General features: G+C 44.8%; 1 protein-coding gene across 7 annotated transcripts in view; it reads left to right on the top strand.

Moving 5' to 3' along the window:
- The window catches only part of PDE11A (phosphodiesterase 11A), a 324,082-nt gene that overhangs the window by 8,621 nt on the left and 294,457 nt on the right, over window positions 1–21,004 (top strand). For all 7 annotated transcript variants that reach the window (XR_015061190.1, XM_085893118.1, XM_085893115.1 and 4 more), the window contains exon 3: window positions 12,272–12,430. Coding sequence is in view for 6 of the 7 variants with exons in the window: in XM_085893118.1 (XP_085749244.1) it covers window positions 12,272–12,430 (159 nt within the window). In the remaining variant the exon portion in view is untranslated. The remainder of the gene's footprint in view (window positions 1–12,271; window positions 12,431–21,004) is intronic.

The following is a 21,004-nucleotide window of genomic DNA, read 5'->3' as shown; positions in this document are numbered from 1 at the left end:
TCATATCACTATTATCATTTAAAAAAAAAATACCTTTTTTTTTTTCTTCTCCGGAATATCATATGCAGTCATTACTAAATATTTGAAGAATTTACAAAACTACCAAACTATCTTTCTTCACTGAAATTTGATTTAAATTGATTTGGATATACAGTACCTCTGTGCCTCTGGATGTACCGTATTCAGTGTTGTCTGTAAAATATTTAACTATCTGGGATGTTTTTAACATCCTGTCAATCATGTTGCGTGTAACGATCTTTTGCCCTGGGGTTTAGAGGGCATCCTCATTACGCTCCTAAGGTCCTTCTGAAATTTGTGGTTTCATTAGTAAAATGGAAGGACATGACACAGACATGGGATTTAGTTTTGCCTTACACTGTAACAGTGTAACATAACAAAGTGGTGTTGTCAGCTCTGCGAAGATAAAATGTGACACATTTCTGTGAAATTGCTCGTGCTGGTAAGTTAATGCAGATATGGAGTTCTAAATGATGGTCTTATTTACAAAACAAGTGCCATGATCGTGTTATTGGAATGCCTTCTGTGGGGTAACTTTGCATCGTATAGCGGTAGTTATTTCCCCTATTGCATGTTTTCGTGTAAACGTGAGGTTATTTAATTGCAATATCGAATACATATTATTTTACGTGTCAATCTGTTGTCGATCTTCCCCACATGTTTGTGTCTGAAACCGCTTTATCTCCATACCCCCTTTTTATTGTTCTTTCCTTCATAATCTGTCTTAAATATGCTTTTAAGCGTTCTGAAAGGCCATCAGGTGTGAGTGAAGCATGCCAAAAGTGCTGAGTGACAGGTAGGGAGGTGGGATACCCCACTCAGAAACTGGGCGCTGAACCAATAGCAACCGAGCAGAGAGGAGCTAACTGCGTCACGGATTGCGATGTGGGCCGAGGGTATAAAAGGCATGTTTGGCTCCATGGGGTGGGATTTTCAATGGGGGCTAAGCTGCGGAGCCTGCGTGAAGTTCAACGATGGGGTTCCCCCATAAAACGGGCCTTTTCCAGCACAGCCGGCAGACACCCCCACACCCCCACACCCCCACACCCCACCCACCCAAGAAGATTGCTGACACTCCCCACTCGCGCAAATTGAGGTTGAGTCTGTTCCCACCAAAGCTGTGGTGCCACTTGGAACTCACTGTGTCTTGCCGTGCACAGCTGTAGTCGTTTCCCTCTTGGCCAATCTATCTCTGCCTATCTCCTGAGGAATGACTGAGGCCTTAAGGATTACATCCATTCGGTTCATTCGTTGAATCGTGGGCATGAATGGGTTTGGGTGAATAATTATTATTTTACAGCATTTCTTCCATTTGTATTCCTGCCCCATGTGTTCAATATATTTTCAATCTTCCGGTTCTGGGTTTGGAGCGTCGACAGGTCTCCTTCGGGGCTCTCTGCTGACGATCTCAAAGTTAAGTTTCCGGTTGTTATCTGTCCCGTTTTAACTGTTTATTTTCTCACCTACATGTTACTGTGTGTTCCAAGTTCAGTTTTGTTTCAAAAATCATGCTATTTTGTGAGATTTTGTCGACCTTGTCTTACCGGGTGCTTGAGGGCTACCCTTGAGGCTTGAGACCTACCGGTTCCCCTCTATGTATGATCGTGTTTATTTGTTTTTTCTCCCCATTACCTTCAATTTATATCTTCTCCACTTTCCTAATGTCCCCCATCCCTCCCAACTAATCACTCTATTTCTTATCTTAAATCAAAAAAAAAAAAACCCGCTACCTTTCTCCTTGCACACTCACGAGTCTCGATTCTTCTTCTTCTTCATCTCCCCTTCTTCTTCCCCTCTTCTTCTTCCTCGATTTTATCTACAACACTTCCATGACCTAATCTGTTGAAAACTCTCTCAAACATTAATAATAACAAAAACGATCTCTTATAATGCTTCATCTTCCTCTTTCACACGTGTGGTACTCTTTACTGTATCACAATGCACTACGCTTCTGCTATTTAAACAGACTGCTCTCAATTCGACCTCTCCTTCATACCTTGCCTAAAAAAATCAAACTGTTACAGCGTTTCTTCTCGCCATTCTCTGAATTCGCCTTTATTGCATCCATCAAGAATTGTGTTAAATCGCATCTCTGACCGAAAACTTTAAAAAAACCCAGTTTGCTATGAATGTTCGCTATCCATCAACCATTCTTTTTTTCCAACTTCAGTGCCAACTCACCCCTCTCACCCCTCACTCTCAAAGCAACCATCCCACTCTTCTCCCTCCAAGCCTCCCTCTCACCTCTCTCAAAAACTCCCCCTCACCTTTCTCCCATATTCATCCCCATCACTCATCCTTCTCAAAGTTGCCCCTCCCCTCTCATCCACAAAGCTGCCTCCTTCCACTGCCCTCTCACCTCCATCTCTTCACTCCACCTCCTCAAATCCTTAACTGCCTTTTTCTCACGTCTCTTGTCCCCCTCTCCCCCAGCACCACAGAGCCTTTTCTCCTCCTCATTCGGCCCCCTCCCCTAGCTATTCTGCAATCTCCCACACTCTTTCAACAACCCTCCTTACCTCCCCCCTCATCCCTTGCCCTCCCCACCCCTCCCCCACCCCCTGCACCCAAAGTCTCCTTCCCTACCTCTTCATTAAAAGTGTGGACCTCAAATATCCGGGGCCTTCGCTCAAACCTTTCAGATCTTTCCATACAGGTTGCCACTGACAAACCAGACATAATCTGCCTAACAGAAACTTTCCTCCCCCAAGACGTCTCTGACTCCCAAGTATCTCTTCCTGGTTACTCCCTCCTCTGGTATGACAGACCTGAGCCTCGTCCTGGTGGAGGAGTTGCTCTCTTGATCAACGACTCTATTCCTCACTCTCCATGCACTGCCCTCACTCCCCCACACCCCCAGGAATACCTCTGGCTACAGCTTCCCCTCCACTCCCACCTCATGTTTATACATGTACGGTACCGTCCACCTAACCGTGATGACTCCATCTACACCTAACTATCCGAAAACATGGACCAACTTCTATCTTCTCATCCAAACTCTCTCTTCCTCATATGTGGCAACTTCAATTGTCATCATGCCAGTTGGCTAGGTGTGGGTACCTCTCTCACCTGTCATGGCACCTCAGCAAAAGCTTTCTGCGATTCATTGGGACTGACTCAATCGGTCAACTTTCCTACCCGGATCTCAACCAATGGTACTCCATCTCTTCTGGATCTGATTTTTACAAATATCCCTGACAATATCTGCTGCTCTTCCTCCACTCCAATCGGTTCTTCTGACCACGTCCTTGTCAAAGTGGACATATCTCTGGTTATTATAAGAGAACCACCTCACCGCTGTCGAGTCTGGCATTTCACTCAAGCCGACGGGCAGGGTCTCCAAGCAGCCATCAAACTTATAGACTGGTCTCCTATTGGTACTTTCTCCAACATCAACTCATCCTGGGAATTCTTTCAAAGAAACTTGCTCTCCCTCATGCACATATTTTCCCCTCTCGTCTCCAGTTGTCCTACCCTTACTCCCGCCCTTGGTTCACTGAAGCTTGTGGCGAGGCAGTTGTCCTGAAACAACTTGCCTTTGCCTCACTGAAAGTAAACCCAACTGAGGGCAATCTCAGTTCCTTCCATAAAGCTCAGAACAAATGTGTATCTACCCTCAGGAGAGGCAGAAAACATCTTTCTAATCTCAGGTCTGAACTCTCAAACCTCTCTCCCTCCTCAAAATCCTGGTGGCATCTAATCAAATCTGTTTCTGGTGTATGTTCCCCCTCCATCCCCTCCCTTACCTCAAATGGCCGCACTGCTGATTCCACACGTGATAAAGCTGAATGTCTAAACTCGGTGTTTGCAGCTACATATTATGTCCGAAACCCATCACTATCTCTACCCACTTTACCCAGTCGCACCCAACTGTCCCTGGACTCTGTATCCTTTTCTCCTGACAAGGTGGAGAGCTTGCTGTCAAACCTCGACTCAGATTCTGCAACCGGTCCAGACGGCATCAGCCCACGTGTCCTCAAAGCCTGCTCTTCTGCTCTTGCTCACCCTCTCTCTGTTCTATTCACCCTCTCATTTGCTCAAGGTCATCTGCCATCTGCTTGGAAATCAGCAAACATCACTGCCCTCTATAAAAAGGTGCAAAAACAGATCCCTGCAACTACAGACCAATCAGCCTTCTCCCAATCATCAGCAAGGTTATGGAATCCATCATCGCTTCAGACATTAAATCCTTCCTCTTCTCGAATGGCTTGATTTCCGATCATCAATTTGGTTTCAGACCAGGTCACTCGACCCTGGATATGCTGCTTCTGCTCTCCAAAGAATATATGGAAGTCCTCAATGCCAGACAGGAAATCAGAGCCATATCCCTGAACATATCACGTGCTTTTGACACGGTCTGGCACCCTGCCCTGCTAACCAAACTCTCTTCCTATGGTATCCAAGGCCATCTCCACTCATGGCTCGCAGACTTCCTCTCCTGTCGCAGTCAATGTGTGGCCCTAAATGGAGTTTTCATCCCCTCTTCCTGCCCAGGCAGGAGTTCCTTAGGACAGCGTTCTGGGCCCTGTTCTTTTTCTGGTTTTCATCAATGATCTTTCCGACTCTCTGGAAAATCCTCTATTTCTCTTTGCTGATGACTCCACCCTCTGCCGCACCATCGGTCATCCCTCAGAGCGGCAGGCAGCAGCTTCTTCGCTCACTGCAGATCTGGATAAAATCACAAACTGGTACAACACGTGGAACATGTCTTTCAATCCAGACAAATCTCACACTCTCACTATGTCTCTTCGAAAGGACCGTTTAGAACCCCCCCCATCCACTTTCTCAACAATCCTCTGGAAGAAGTCCTTTCTTTCAAGTTTCTGGGTCTCACTATCTGCCATGACCTTTATTGGGAAAGCCACATTTCAAACCTCGCATTCAAAGCCAGTCGCCGACTGGGAATCCTCCGTTGTGCAAAGTCCTTCCTCAGCCCACCTGAGCTCCTGACCACTTACAAAACTTTTGTCTGCAGCCTGATGGAGTACTGCTCTCCCCTCTGGGCTGGTGCTCCTGCCTCCCACCTTTCTCGGCTACACGCTGTAGAAACCAAGGCATTTTGGATCATTGGCATCTCTCGCAATGAGGCTGAGTCTTTGGGCCTCTCACTCAATCACCGCAGGTTGGTCGGTGGTCTTTCTGTCTTCTACCGTCTCCTCTCCAGCCTCGCCCCTCCTGCTCTCTCTCTCTGCGATTTGTCCCCACCACATTTACACAGGGCGCTCAATGTCCGCCAACAACCCCCTTCTGGTAAAACTACAAAAATCACGAATCCCTGTTCACCTTCACTCTTTCATTCCTCTTTTTTCCCGCCTTTGGAATAAACTCCCTCACTCTATTCATTCCCATTCTTCCCTCCAGGCCTTCAAAACAGCTGTTCACCACCACCTCTTATCATCCCCCATCCAAATCCTCAATCTTTTCTACCCCCGATAATCCACCCAAGCCCACTTCCTTCAAATTCCCTGCTTTCCTTCCTGAAAGTCCCTGTAATGTCCATCTTCTATTCCCCATGTTCCCCGTCCCATACCTCTCCCTTCCACAGATCTCCTAATGTCTCTGTTCCCCACTGTTTTGTCCTTCCCACTCCCTCCCCTCTTGTCTCATGCCCCCCCTTGACGTGCGTTATTGTGTTAGCTCTCACACGAGCCTCGACAAGGTATATAAAAAAACAAAAAAAACAACTTGGTTTCTGGGTGAATTAGAGTGTTGATCGCTTGTTTAATTACACATGCCTGTTAAAGGGGAGATTCGGATCGGGTGATTAGCACCCATGATTACACCGTGTTGGCATCTGGCAATTTTCTCAGTTGCCATTGGAGTCTAACTGGTGTCCGGCACCGATCGGCTTGGTGGTTCTATTGGTGCTCGATATAGTGGTAAATAATCCGTGATCCAGCTCGGAATGACCGAATCAGTCAGCCGTCGTGACTGCCTTGACACGGTGCGTCAGGATTTGGACCGGGCACCTGGACAAATCCGACAGCTACAACAATATCTTTAGGAATTGAGAGAGGTTAACCCTCAATATATCTCTATATTACTAAAACTCTCATCTTGTATGTATGTATGTATTTGTGTATGTATGTATGTTCCCGAAATACAGCCAAAACGGTACACAACGGCACAAAAGTTTTAGTGCCACCTTACTCACCATTCGCCTGCGGTGTGCAGTATCAAGTTTCCTTCAAATCGGGCAACGGAAAAAAATTATTAAAAAATCAATTCCCGATTCAGTGAAGTACTCTTCGGGAGAATTTGATCAATGCAATCAACCTCAGTGGTATAGTTCGCTGGAGCTATATATATATTTTTTTCTTGAAATGATTTTTTTCATCAACCGCTGTCACAACGGGAACCCAACATGTTCACGGGTCGTCTAGTATATAATAAAACCCCACAACCTGGTCAGTACATGAAACTGGAAAACACAGTACGTCGGTAGGTGTTTGTCATCAACTGTGATGTGTAGCGTATTATGCCACCCGGTGGTGGCAGTGGTAGTGGGGGTGGGGGAGAGGGGGGTGTTCTATCATCAGCTGTGGAGATGACTTACATTTTTGCACTGCACATGTGGCATAGTGCAAGTGCTTCATTGACCCCCCTTCCAGGGGAATGGGGTATTACTCTCCCATAGGGGCGGGTGCTACATACACCTTTTTCTTCCCGGATCTGACTTTTGTCTGCAGCCTGATGGAGTACTGCTCTCCCCTCTGGGCTGGTGCTCCTGCCTCCCACCTTTTATCAAAAGGTGCCTTTTATGGAATGCATGCATGTTTATGTTTTGAATCTATCAAAAAACAAAAAAGGTTTAACAATTTCATGGCATATAATGAAAAAACAATAGACCACACAAAAACATAGAACTGACCCACTCTCACCATTACCTTCACAATTTCTTCTTACAACCTTCAATTCCCTAATCTTATATGATCTTCAAAAATCCATCAAAATAAAAAATATAATTTCCTTGTATCCTTTCAATCGGTACACTTCCTGGAACCACGTGTCTCTCGACCCTCTTCCTGATACTTTTCATCGATCCATCAGCTTCACTCTGCGTTTACCCATCCAAATTCACCATACACCTCACAATTTTTTTCTTCAACCTTTCCTTTACCTCATCTTATGCAATCTTTATCAAACAACAATAATAATAATAATAATAATAATAATAATAATAATAATAAAAACAGTCTCTTATAATACTTCATCTTCCTCTTCCACACGTGTGGTTCTCATTACTGTATCATAATTCACTACTCTTCTTCTATTTCAACAGACTGCTCTCAATTCGACCTCTCCTTCAGACTTCGTCGAAAAAAGTCCAACTAAACGTTTCTTCTCTCCATTCTCTTCATTCACCTTTATTGCATCCCTCAAGAAATGTCTTTAATCGCATTTCCGAACTAGAAATATTAAAAAAATCCAATTTACTATTCGTGTTCCCTTTCCATCAATCATCATTTTTTTCCAACTTCAGTGCCAACTCAGCCCTCCCTCTCAAAGCACCATCACACTCTTCTCCCTTCAAGCTTCCCTCTCACCTTTTTCCCTCAACTCTCTCCACTCACCCTTCTCCCACAATTCACCCCCCTACCCTCACTCACCTTGCTCAAAGTTTCCCCCTCTCTCACATCCACAAAGCTGCCTCCTTCGCCTGCCCTCTCACCTCCATCTCATGGCTCCACCACCGCATCTTCAACTGCCTTCTGCCCGGTCTCGCATTACTCCCCACTGTACCTCAACCCAGCACCGCATAGCCTTTTCTCCTCCTCATCCGGCCCCCTCCCCAAGCTCTTCTACAATCCCCCACACTCTTTCAACAACTCTCCTTACCTCCCCCCTCCTCCCTTGTCCTACCCTCCGCCTCCCCTCCCATCCCCTGCACCCAAAGCCTCCTCTCTCCCTCTTCATTAACAGTGTGGACCTCAAATATCCGGGGCCTTCGCTTAAACCTTACAGATCTTTCCATACAGGTTGCCACAGACAAACCAGACATAATCTGCCTCAAGACGTCTCTAACTCCCAAGTATCTCTCCCTGGTTACTCCCTCCTCCGGTATGACGGACCTGAGCCTCATCCTGGTGGAGGAGTTGCTCTCTTCATCAAAGACTCTATTCCTCACTCTCCATGCACTGCCCTCACTCCCCCACATCCCCAGGAATACTTCTGGCTACGGCTTCCCCTCCACTCCCACCTCATGTTTATATGTGTACTGTACCGTCCACCAAACAGTGATGACTCCATTTACACCTCACTATCCGAAAACATGGACCAACTTCTATCCTCCAACCATTACCGGTGGTTGGCATCATGATGTGTCAGCTTGCACAACAGATGGTCTTGACGGATCAAAGAATTTGAGCACCGGCGCAGACCATTTGGCTTGTTTTAGCTTACTGAATGCTGCTGCCTCCTCTGGCTGCCGTTGCAAATATGAATCTTTCTTCAGCAAATGCCGAAGCGGGGTTGTGATTACTGACATGTCAGGAATGAAACTTGATAAGTAGTTGATCACGCCCAGCGCACGCTGTAAATCAGCCTTGCTTGTTGGGGTTGGCATATCCGCGACTGCTTGGACCTTTTCCCGGTCTGCCTTTAAGCAGTCAGCAGAGACAACGTGTCCCATAAACATGACCTCTGGTGGTGGTCGTATGGCAACTTAGCTGCCATCATTTGGGTAGCTATCATTTCTTGAAGCGTGACTGTGTCACTGATGCAGTGCCCCTCTACCAGTACACACACTGGAACTGGGACTCATTTTGCCGACCTCAGAAGGATGACAGGCTGAGTCAACCCCCTGGTGTATTAATTCAGCAGCTGACGGGGTTTGAACTCAGGACCCTAGGATCCCAAGCTACCACCCTAACCACTGAGCCAACACCAGGCTTAACATGACCTCTGATACCTTCCCTTGGATCTTCTGGTGGTCAAATGTCATTCCACTCGTTCTGGCCTGCTCAAGGAGTTTCCTCACACTCTCATGGTGCTGAGCTTCATCAGTGCTCACGATGATCATATCATCAGCGATAAAGTGTACACCTTCAATATCTCCAAACGACACTCATTCCTATTCTGCAGTACCTCACTTGCGGAACAAAGGCCAAATGGCATGCTGTTAACACAGTACCGCCCGAATGGGGTATTGAACGTACACTTCAAAGCACTGTCCGAATTAAGCACCAGCTGCTAGAACAAATCTTTCTGGTCAAAGATTGAGAAAAACATTTTACCTCCCAGTTGGCTGTTTACATCATCAGTGGTTGGCATCTAGTGGTGCTCACATTTTATGGTAGTATTTAGCATACGGGAGTCGAGGCACAACCTCAAAGACTTGTCTTTTTTTTTACGACGATAACCAAATTATGTACCCAATCCGTAGGAGCATCAACCCAAGATATTACGCCCCGAGCCACCATGTCAGAAAGTTTATATTTGAGGCGCGCATGTAAACTGTGGGGTAGTCTCGTGGATCCTCTGGAACTGGAGAAACTCCATCTTTTAATCGGATGTGGTACGGGCGAACAAACCAATAAACACATCTGCGTAATGAAGCATGACTTCGCTTAGCTTGAGTGGTGTGTGGTGAGCATGAACAGAACATACACTAACATGGGCCTTATTAGCACCTAGTTGAAGAAGATCCAGGGCAGCACTTGCTTGTAACCACAGAATCGGAGGTGTTGAGGGGTCAACGATGTATAACTCAAAATTATCCCTCTTTTTTGCCTGCTTTGCAAAATAAGTCAGTCTTGCCTTTGTGGGTCACCTCATGTCCTCCATATGCAGTCAAACCTACAGAAGATTCCCGGACCTCTGGCTTAGTTGGTAACTTGTTGAAAAGGGACAAAGGCATAACACATGTCTGCATGCCAGTATCCAGTTTGACCTTCATTTTAGCTCCTTCTATTGATATGCATGCAGAGCAGTTTTCACCTGGTGCCACCGAATCAAGGCTGTAAATGCACAGTCGATCTATCTCGTCGACCAAATCGCCCATCTCTTGTGTGTCCACGTGAAGAGTGTGGACAGACTGCCTGGGTTTGGCTCCACATACTCTTTGAAAATGACCCTTCCATCCACATTTGTTACATTCTCTGCCAATGGCAGGGGAGTCATGGTCCCTTCCCCACTGGTATCCACATCTAGGGCAAATATCCTGTTGATCCAAAGCACGATTGGTATTATCGCTTGATTCCCCACCACGAGCATCACGTCTAGTAAACACCACACCATGATCATGAGCACCACGTCCTGCAAACCTCATGACTTTTTCACGCAGCTCGTTTACCTCCAGCGGCATCTTGCACATCGACTGTATTTGTGTGCGGCTTGCCTCAGCAGCTTGGCAGATATCCACAGCTTTGGCAAGGTCCAGGTCCTTTTCAAATAAAAGACCTTCTTTGATCCGTAGATCGGACATTGCGAAAACAATTTCATCCCGAATCGTGTTATCCAACTCGAAAAACTCACATGATCTGGCCAACGTTCATCGAACCATCAGGTAATGGCTAAATGACTGCGCATCCTGCTGTTTGGTCTCCCAGAAGTTGTGCCGTTCATACACCAGGTTCTTCCGAGAGTTGCAGTAATCATTGAACTGTTTTATCATCTCTGACAGTACCTTATACTGTCTGACGCGGGGTCGAACACAAACGTGTTGTAAACCTCAATTGCCTCCACTCCAGCACAGTGAAGCAAAATGGCGACTTTCTGACTCTACAGCGCAGTGGCTAGCACTAACACCTCTAAAAACAGCTCAAATTGCTGGGAGCAGTGGCACCAGTTCTCACTGAGGTTTGTGACGTCCAAAGGGAGGTATGGTGGTGGCTTGAAGAGTTCCATAGTTACGTGAAATCAATCTTCACGGCCACCGCTGCCACCATGTAATGATCTGACCAGCACCCAGGATCAAAGCAACGGCTTTAATAATTAAATAATCCCAGAAGGGAAAATGACATAGAGTTCCGGTAAAGCCAGATGTACAAGATCTCGTTGCAACAACCACATAAAACTAGCATCCGGACGTTTTTTTCAGGGTTTCTCGATCCTCGTATGACAAGCTCCCGAAAGGGATTTATTGTGTTAGTGGCGGTTACAGACTACGAGAAAGAGGAAAAGAAGGAAAATAAATGGGGATCCAGGTGAAAGCACAGCCAAGGGATGAAAGGTGTTAAAAACACATACATTTACTGGAGCAGGTCAATAGTGGAGTGAGCTCATCACAGGTACCTTGTGCTGTTCACCTCTGATCCAGAGAGCTGGGGTTCAAATCCCATCGGTGCTGTTTGATATATTGGATTGATACTGGACATGAGGGTTCCTCTGTCATGCCCAATTTACGATTGAGGCCATGACCAGTTAAATTTACATTGAAGTTCCAAACCCTGATGAGGCTCATGATGCATGACCTGGATATGCTCCACTTTTGATGTTTTTATCGATAACTAATTAATTAATTAATGTAAATGTGACCGTTTGGGGGTTCGTTTTTATTCCGCCATGCCACGACCCATTCCCTTTCTCATTCAATGGGTTTGAAATGTTTTCTTTTGGAGAATATTTAAATTATGATCTCATTCATCATCAGGGAATAATCTTTTCGCTCGGCAAGCGGAGCAAGCCTTTTGACCTCAGACAAATTTGTAATGACAGGGGTTTCAGCCCTGCTTGAGGGAATGCCGCAAAGCTATTTTGGTGGTGCATAAACTAACAGACAGAGGTGAAAACTTAAACTCCACCCATCTTCAGTGGCGGAGGTAAGAAAAGTTTTCCATTACTTTCCCTTTAAACAAAATCATACTATCACCTGATTGGCAGGTGCATTCAAGTTGGCCTTTTTGGCATTCCGACCTAAGCACATAGTTCACGATGATAGAATCTCATGTTGAAATCCCATACACTATGTCTACTAATTTCCCGATATACCATCTGTATGAGTTGTGTAAAATTTCTCTGATACCAACTTGCGTCCGTGTCCTGCATTTGAAATGTGATGAAATGACGAGCTGACCCAGGTTGCCTCTTTGAGAAAAAGTAGTTTGTGCTAGAAATGTAAAGGTAAATATGACGAGTTAATTTGCTTCTTTGTCCATTGTTAGGAATACAACCTTGTTTTCTTTATCAATTTAGAGTTGTTCGAAAACATTGATATGATTTTCTTCTCATAATAGACTTGAGATTGCATTAACTTGTTCACATAATATTTGCAATTGTGCTAACTATTGTGCTACAAAATTGATCACTGCAGGACCACCGTTTCAGCGATGAGATTGACAAGTTGACAGGCTATAAGACAAAGTCGTTGCTGTGCATGGCCATTCAAAACAGCAATGGCGAGACGATTGGCGTTGCCCAAGCTATCAACAAAACACCTGATGGTGGTCCCTTCACTGAGGATGATGAAAAGGTATGTGCAAGCGGATTTACCTTGAGGATGTAACTCGAATAAGGTCATGCAAATATATTGAAAACTAGAAGGGCACTCGGTGGAGCGCATACCTCCCTCCACCATGCGATCTTGATCCACGAGAACTTATTGGGCCAAATAAAAATTTGAAATATCATGCTACATATTGTTTTTGACCCTATCTCTCAAAGTGAAGAATCACTTTAAAAATTAAGTAATTATCGGATCCAGATCTGGATTTGTATCTTCACCAAAATCGAATCAATTTGTTCTTGTCACACTCTCAATCTGTTCACCAAGTTTCATCCGAAGCATTCCACAACTTTTTGAGATGTCGTGATAGACTGTACATATATCAGTCAGATCGACCCCCCCTCTCAATTGTGAAGAATGTCTTAAGAAAATTATTGGATCTGGATCCGGCTTCGGATCTTCACAAAAATTGAATCAATTCTTCTTTGTCACACACCCAGTGTGCCCACCAAGTTTCGTAAAAAATCCGTCCACAACTTTTTGAGACATCCTGCACACAAACAGATAAACAAACAAGAAAAAGATATCCTGCAGAGCACAATACTTGCAAAATCCACCCCCCCTCTCTCCAAAGGGTGCGGTGGATACATCAAATTGTTCATTTCATTAAGATTAAAATTGGCCATCTTAATCATCCGATAATCAATCAGATGAAAATTGATTATTTTTCAGATTGAAATGGATGATTTTAGAAGTTTGACCTTGAGTTGACCTTTGGCCTTTTGACCTCAAAAATAGTTGCTTTGCAATTCAGTGATGGACTTTGCAAATCATGTTCAACTTTCAAGTTAACAGGATGTAAATTGATGATTTTTCAGTCGAAAATTGATGATTTTAGAAGTTTGACCTCGAGTTGACATTTTGATCTCAAAAATAGTTGGTTTCTCAATTCAGTGATGTATTATACAATTGCTGTTTTAATTTTCAAGTCGATCAGATGAAAATTGATGATTTTAGAAGTTTGACCTTTAGTTTAACTTTGACCTTTTGACCTCAAAAATGGTTGCTATCCCAATTCAGTGATGCAATATGCAAATCTTTTTCAAATTTCAAGCCAATCGGATGAGAAATGACGATTTTAGTAATGTGACCTCAAGATGACCTTTGACCTCTGATCTTTGACCTCAAAATCAATAGGCTTCTCAGTTGAGAGTACCTCTTCCATTTGTTAAAGTTTCATGATGATCGATTTAGAATTGTGACCTGTAGGCGTTTGACAAACAGACAGACACACAGACAGAATAACAAAATCTACTAACCAATATACAGTACTTGAAAAATCTTCGATTTTGCAAGTAACAAACGGACAAACATACAGACAGGGGTGAAAACATAACCTCCTTCCACCTTCGGTGGCGGAGTTAACAAATTGAGAGGATTTTGCATTGTCAAAAGGAGAAAACAAACATCTAAAGATAGATGAAGTCAAGCAGGAACAGTAAAACAAATTGGAATTCACCAAAAATCCACTCCAGTACAATTACGTGATAATAGCCTTTTGTCTTGAAATATTTGTTTCCTCTGCCACCGAAAGTGGTCGGAGGTTATGTTTTCACGTCTGTCTGTCTGTCTGGTTGTCTGTGAGCAGGATATCTTTAAATGTTATGGACAGATTCGGACAAGTTGGTGGACATGTTGGGTGTGTAACAAAGAAGGAAGAATTGATCAGATTTTGCTGATTATCCAGTTACATGATTTTTTTTTCATGATTCTTCACCATTGATGGGGCTAAAAACGATATATAGCAGGATATCTCAAAAGGTTGTGGAATGGATTCAGACAAAACTTGGTGGATGAGTTGGCTGTGTGACAAGAATAAAGCCGATTCGATTTTGGTTCAAGTCCGGATGCTGATCCAGACTCAGTGGGATATCAGTGGGATATAAAATGTAAACTGTTCAGCCTGGTGGAGGTATACGCTCTCCCGAGTGCCGTCGCAGACTTTTGTCAATGTCAACATCTGTAGTATTTCTAACATTCTGTGATATGTTTTATTACCAGGTGTGTTTCTTAAATGATGTGTTAAGTTTATACAAGGAAAGGCACCTGCATACGTAGCCATGGGAATTTATTGGAAAATTGAACTCGACATCAAAACTGAGAATTAAAGAATCCGATCATTACTGCATTTTTCGGCTTACATCCCCAGATGATAAAAAAACCCCACCATTAAACAGTAAGTTCAAGTTGATTATTTTCGCAGTAATTTCTGAAAAGGTGTGTGATATTTCAGAGCAAATCCGAGACCCACATTGACAAAAAAATAAAATAAAAACTACTGTCATCATTGTAATTACTGCAAGATTCCCTGACGTTGCATTTGCTGTTTAATGGTGCACCTTTTGAATAAAGGTGGAAAATGAAAAATGTGACAATGATTGGGTGTAGTAATTTTTCTTTTGTGGAATGAGTTAATTCCCCAAAACAAAAACAAGCAGAAACAAATATTGAGGGTTTTTTTTGAATTACAGATGGAATAATTACAAAATTTATTGTTATCTCCCACCCCTCATCCTCTCTCCCTGGATGCCCTTACTATAATTCACAGCCCTGTTTTTATGTGTTTGTTTGTTTGTTGCACTGTTCCTCCTACAGTTCTGGGCTGATTACATCCATACTTGCTAAATTGCTACATAGGATCAGCATGACCACAATTAATGTATCGGGGTGTTTTTTTAATCGCTGCTGATAGTCTTGAGGGAGGAGGGAGGGGGGAAAGAAAACAAATTCTCTATGTAAATTCTCTATGTAAATGGACTTCCGGTTCCGGTTTTGAGCGGCAAGAGGTCTCCTTCGGGGCTCCCTGCTGACATTCTCAAAGTTAAGTTCCGGTTGTTATTTGTCCCGTTTTAACTGTTTAATTTTCTCACCTACATGTTAATGTGTGTTCCTAGTTCGGTTTTGTTTCAAAAATCGTGCTATTTTGTGAGTATTTATGTCGACGTTCTTACTTGGTGTTTGAGGCCTAGTCCTAGGTTTGAGGCCTACCGGTTCCACTCGGTGTTCGATCGTTTTTTTTTTGTTTCTTTGTTTGTTTTTTCTCCCCATTCCTTCAATTTCTATCCTCCCCATTACCTTCAATTTTCATCCTCCCCACTTTCCAAACATCCCCCATTCTCCCAACTAATCTCTTTCTTATCTCAAAAAAAAAAAAATATATATATATATATATATACCCAACAACAACAACAACAACACGCTCACCTTCTCCCGATTCTGCTACTTCTTCTTCCTCTTAACTTCCTCCTCGTCTTCCTCGATTTCTTTTTTTTTTACACTTCCATGACCTAATCTGTTGAACTCTCTCATACATTAATATTAACAACAAAAACGATCTTATAATGCTTCATCTTCCTCTCTCACACATGTGGTACTCTTTACTGTTTCACAATGCACTTCTCTTCTGCTATTTTAACAGACTACTCTCATTTCGACCTCTCCTTCATTCCTTGCCTAAAAAATCCAACTATTACAGCGCTTCTTCTCTCCATGCTCTGAATTCGCCTTCATTGCATCCATCAAGAATTGTGTTAAATCGCATCTCTGACCTAAAACTTTTAAAAACCACAGTTTGCCATGGATGCTCGCTTTCCATCAACCATTCTTTTTTTCCAACTTCAGTGCCAACTCACCCCCCTCACCCCTCACTCTCACTCTCAAAGCAACCATCCCACTCTTCTCCCTCCAAGCCTCCCTCTCACCTCTTTCAAAAATTCCCCCTCACCTTTCTCCCACCTTTCATCCCCCTCACTCTTCCTTCTCTAAGTTGCCCCCCTCTCATCCACCAACCTGCCTCCCTCCACTGCCCTCTCACCTCCATCTCTTCACTCCACCTCCTCAAATCCTCAACTGCCATCTTCCTTGTCTCTTGTCCCCCCTCTCTCCCAGCACCACAGAGCCTTTTCTCCTCCTCATTCGGCCCCCTCCCCTCGCTATTCTGCAATACCCCACACTCCTTCAGCAACCCTCCTTACCTCCCCCCCTCCTCCCTCCTCCCTCCCCCCCCCGCCCCCTCCACCTCCTGCACCCAAAGCCTCCTCCCCTACCTCTTCATTAAAAGTGTGGACCTCAAATATCCGGGGCCTTCGCTCAAACCTTTCAGATCTTTCCATGCAGGTTGCCACTGACAAACCAGACATTATCTGCCTAACAGAAACTTTCCTCTCCCAAGACGTGTCTGACTCCCAAGTATCTCTCCCTGGTTACTCCCTCTTACGGTATGACAGACCTGAGCCTCGTCCTGGTGGAGGTGTTGCTCTCTTCATCAAAGACTCTATTCCTCACTCTCCCTGCACTGCTCTCACTCCCCCACACCCCCAGGAATACCTCTGGCTTCGGCTTCCCCTCCACTCCCACCTCATGTTTATATGTGTACTGTACCGTCCACCGAACAGTGATGACTCCATCTACACCTCACTCTCCGAAAACATGGACCATCTTCTATCTTCTCATCCAAACTCTCTCTTCCTCTTATGTGGCGACTTCAATTGTCATCACGCCAGTTGGCTAGGTGTGGGTACCTCTCTCACCTGCCATGGGACATCAGCAAAAGCTTTCTGTGACTCATTGGGACTGACTCAATCGGTCAACTTCCCGACCCGGATCTCAACCAATGGTACTCCATCTCTTCTGGATCTGATTTTGACAAATTTCCCTGACAATATCTGCTGCTCTTCCTTCGCTCCAATTGGTTCTTCTGACCACGTCCTTGTTAAAGTGGACATCTCTCTGGCTGTCATCAGAGAACCACCTCACCGCCGTCGAGTCTGGCATTTCACTCAAGCCGACTGGCAGGGTCTCCGAGCAGCCATCAAACTTACAGACTGGTCTCCTATCACTACTTTCTCAAACATCAACTCATCCTGGGAATTCTTTCAAAGAAACTTGCTCTCCCTCATGCACAGATTTATCCCCTCTCGTGTTCAGTTGTCTTACCCTTCCTCCCGCCCTTGGTTTACTGAAGCTTGTGGTGAGGCAGTTGTCCTGAAACAACTTGCCTTTGCCTCATGGAAAGCAAACCCAACTGAGGGCAATCTCAGTTCTTTCCACAAAGCTCGGAACAAGTGTGTATCTACCCTCAGGAGAGCCAGAAAACAACATCTTTCTCATCTCAAGTCTGAACTCTCAAACCTCTCTCCCTCCTCAAAATCCTGGTGGCGTTTAATCAAATCTGTTTCTGGTGTATGTTCCCCCTCCATCCCCTCCCTTACCTCAAATGGCCGCACTGCTGATTCCACACGTGATAAAGCTGAATGTCTAAACTCGGTGTTTGCAGCTAAATCTTGTGTCCCAAACCCATCACTATCTCTACCCACTTTACCCAGTCGCACCCAACTGTCCCTGGACTCTGTATCCTTTTCTCCTGACAAGGTGGAGAGCTTGCTTTCAAACCTCGAGTCAGATTCTGCAACCGGTCCAGACGGCATCAGCCCACGTGTCCTCAAAGCCTGCTCTTCTGCTCTTGCTCACCCTCTCTCTGTTCTATTCACCCTCTCATTTTCCCAAGGTCATCTGCCATCTGCTTGGAAATCTGCTAACATCACTGCCCTGCATAAAAAGGTGCAAAAACAGATCCCTGTAACTACAGACCAATCAGCCTTCTCCCAATCATCAGCAAGGTTATGGAATCCATCATTGCTTCAGACATGAAATCCTTCCTCTTCTCCAATGGCTTGATTTCCAATCATCAATTTGGTTTCAGACCAGGTCACTCTACCCTGGATATGCTGCTACTGCTCTCCCATCAATGGATGGAGGTCCTCAATGCCAGACAGGAAATCCGAGCCGTATCCCTGGACATATCACGTGCTTTTGACACAGTCTGGCACCCTGCCCTACTCACCAAACTCTCTTCCCATGGTATTCAAGGCCATCTCCACTCATGGCTCGCAGACTTCCTCTCCTGTCGCAGTCAACGTGTGGCCCTAAATGGAGTTCTTTCATCCCCTCTTCCTGTGCAGGCTGGAGTTCCTCAAGGTAGCGTTCTGGGCCCTGTTCTTTTTCTGGTTTTCATCAATGATCTCTCGGACTCTCTGGAAAATCCTCTATTTCTCTTTGCCGATGACTCCACCCTCTGCCGTACCATCTGTCATCCCTCAGACCGGCAAGCAGCAGCTTCTTCGCTCACTGCAGATCTGGATAAAATCACAAACTGGTCCAACACGTGGAACATGTCTTTCAATCCACACAAATCTCACACTCTCACTATGTCTCTTCGAAAGGACCGTTTAGAAAACCCCCCCCCCCATCCACTTTCTCAACAATCCTCTGGAAGAAGTCTTTTCTTTCAAGCTTCTGGGTCTCACTATCTGCCATGACCTTTCCTGGGAAAGTCACATTTCCAACCTCGCCTCAAAAGCCAGTCGCCGACTGGGAATCCTCCGTCGTGCAAAGTCCTTCCTCGGCCCTCTTGAGCTCCTGACCACTTACAAAGCTTTTGTCCGTAGCCTGATGGAGTACTGCTCTCCCCTCTGGGCTGGTGCTCCTGCCTTCCACCTTTCTCGACTTCACGCTGTCGAAACCAGGGCTTTTAAGATCATTGGCATCTCCCGCAATGAAGCTGAGTCTTTGGGCCTCTCACTCAATCACCGCAGGTTGGTCGGTGGTCTTTCTGTCTTCTACCGACTCCTCTCCAGCCTTGCCCCCCTGCTCTCTCTGCGATTTGTCCCAACCACATTTCCACAGGGCGCTCAAGGTCCGCCAACAACCCCCTTCTGGTAAAACTACCAAAATCACGAATCACTGCTCATCTTCACTCTTTCATTCCTCTTTTTTCCCGCCTTTGGAATAAACTTCCTCACTCTATTCTTTCCCATTCTTCCCTCCAGGCTTTCAAAACAGCTGTTCACCACCACCTCTTATCTTCCCCCATCCAAATCCTCGATCTTTTCTACCCCCGATAATCCACCCAAGCCCACTTCCTTCAATTCTCCTGCTTTCCTTCCTGAAAGTCCCTGTAATGTCCATCTTCTCCTCGCCATGTTCCCCGTCCCATCCCCATCCCTCTCCCTTCCACAGTTCACCTGTGTCTGTTCCCCAATGTTTTGTCCCTCCCACTCCCACCCCTCTTGTCTCATGCCTCCTTGCTGTGAGTTGTGTGTTAGCTCTCATACGAGCCTCGACCAAGGTATACAAAAAAAAAAAAAAAAAAAAAAAAATGTGTATCGTGCAGCACCACCTTTAGGTGGGGGAGGGTATTACAAGTCCCCACCATTTACAGTACAGTATTCCTGTCCCCTAATTTTCCAGTGCAGTGAGGTGTTTTGAATTATAAGCAGTTGTGTTTTTGTTTCATGTGCATAACCCAGGTTATATATTTATTTTTGGCTATACTGAGCAGTCAGTTGCCTATACACCACCGAAATATAGGCGATCCGCCGCTTGAAAAAAACATTTCTTTGGAGTGCTTGCTTGAGTGGCAAAGCCACTTGGCGAGCGCTCTTCAAGCTTCGATGGCGATACGTCAGCGCGGTTCTCCGTGGGGACATTTCCGGAGCAAAGAAGGCTAAATAAATGAGATGATTGCAATGAGTAAACAAGTGAAATCCTTCAATGCAGCGCATGTGGTGAATCAAATGAGTACACTAATGTTCAAATATGCAATTTATGCTTTTTCAGTTGAAAAACAATTAAAAAGCAAACTTAATATTTGAAATGTAAAAATCTTGTTATTATTGTGATAAGCACCTTGATATATAACAGAAGGAATGAAATCGTTCGATACAGCGTGGCAGGAGGCCGCAAAAGAATGATTGTAAGCAAATTTCAACTATTAATGCATGACGAAACACTTGTTTATGGCTAATATTAAAGAGAATGATGGCATAAGAAGAACTTAGCCTGGAATCCTCGTGCATAACACCGCCCACACAACACACGTGGGGGGCGGGGGGGACACCGGACCCACCGGAGACGTGGTAGACGACGCCGGGGACATTTCAGACTCGGTACAATTGTATACAGCGCACGCACTGTAAAAATGTTTTCAGTTGTTGGAAAGCAATGAATTGCAACATCATGGCAGGATAGCTGAGCGGTATGCACATTCGCTTCTCAGCTGTCTCGCCTGGGTTTGAATCCCAACCGAGCTATAAACTGTCATGCACTTTAAATTCAAGTTTTACTTCGCACATTACTCGCTTATCTCATTGGGGGTGCAGATAAGATAAGCAGTCACACGAATGGATGGATCCTTGCAGGTTTAAGTTAGGCTTTGGTTTGAGACTGAAGATTACTAGAATTGCATTTTGATGAAATGAGTTTTGTGAAAAGCGCACAAGTGTGTGTGTTACGCCCCTTGGGTTGCCAGTTCTGCGGGAGAGTAAAAAGACAACAAAGCTTGGGAGTCTGTGGGTGACCGTTTCATACCGCAATGGCGACTGCAGCAGAATGCTGAGTCACGTGACATGGCATCTGTAACAAAACAGTTTATACCAGAAAAAACACTACTCGTATATGTATATTTATAGGTAGTTATACGACAATCCTCACCTCATAGCTTTTGTTTTTGATGAGTGTCATTTCACATAAAAGGGGATGTGG

The sequence above is a fragment of the Eptatretus burgeri genome, chromosome 8 (genome assembly GCF_056783735.1).
Source record: "Eptatretus burgeri isolate ZD-2024b chromosome 8, Ebu_testis_v1, whole genome shotgun sequence".
Lineage (NCBI taxonomy): Eukaryota > Metazoa > Chordata > Myxini > Myxiniformes > Myxinidae > Eptatretus > Eptatretus burgeri.
The sequence above is the reverse complement of the archived record's forward strand: the minus strand, read 5'-3'. Positions and strand labels throughout refer to the sequence as shown.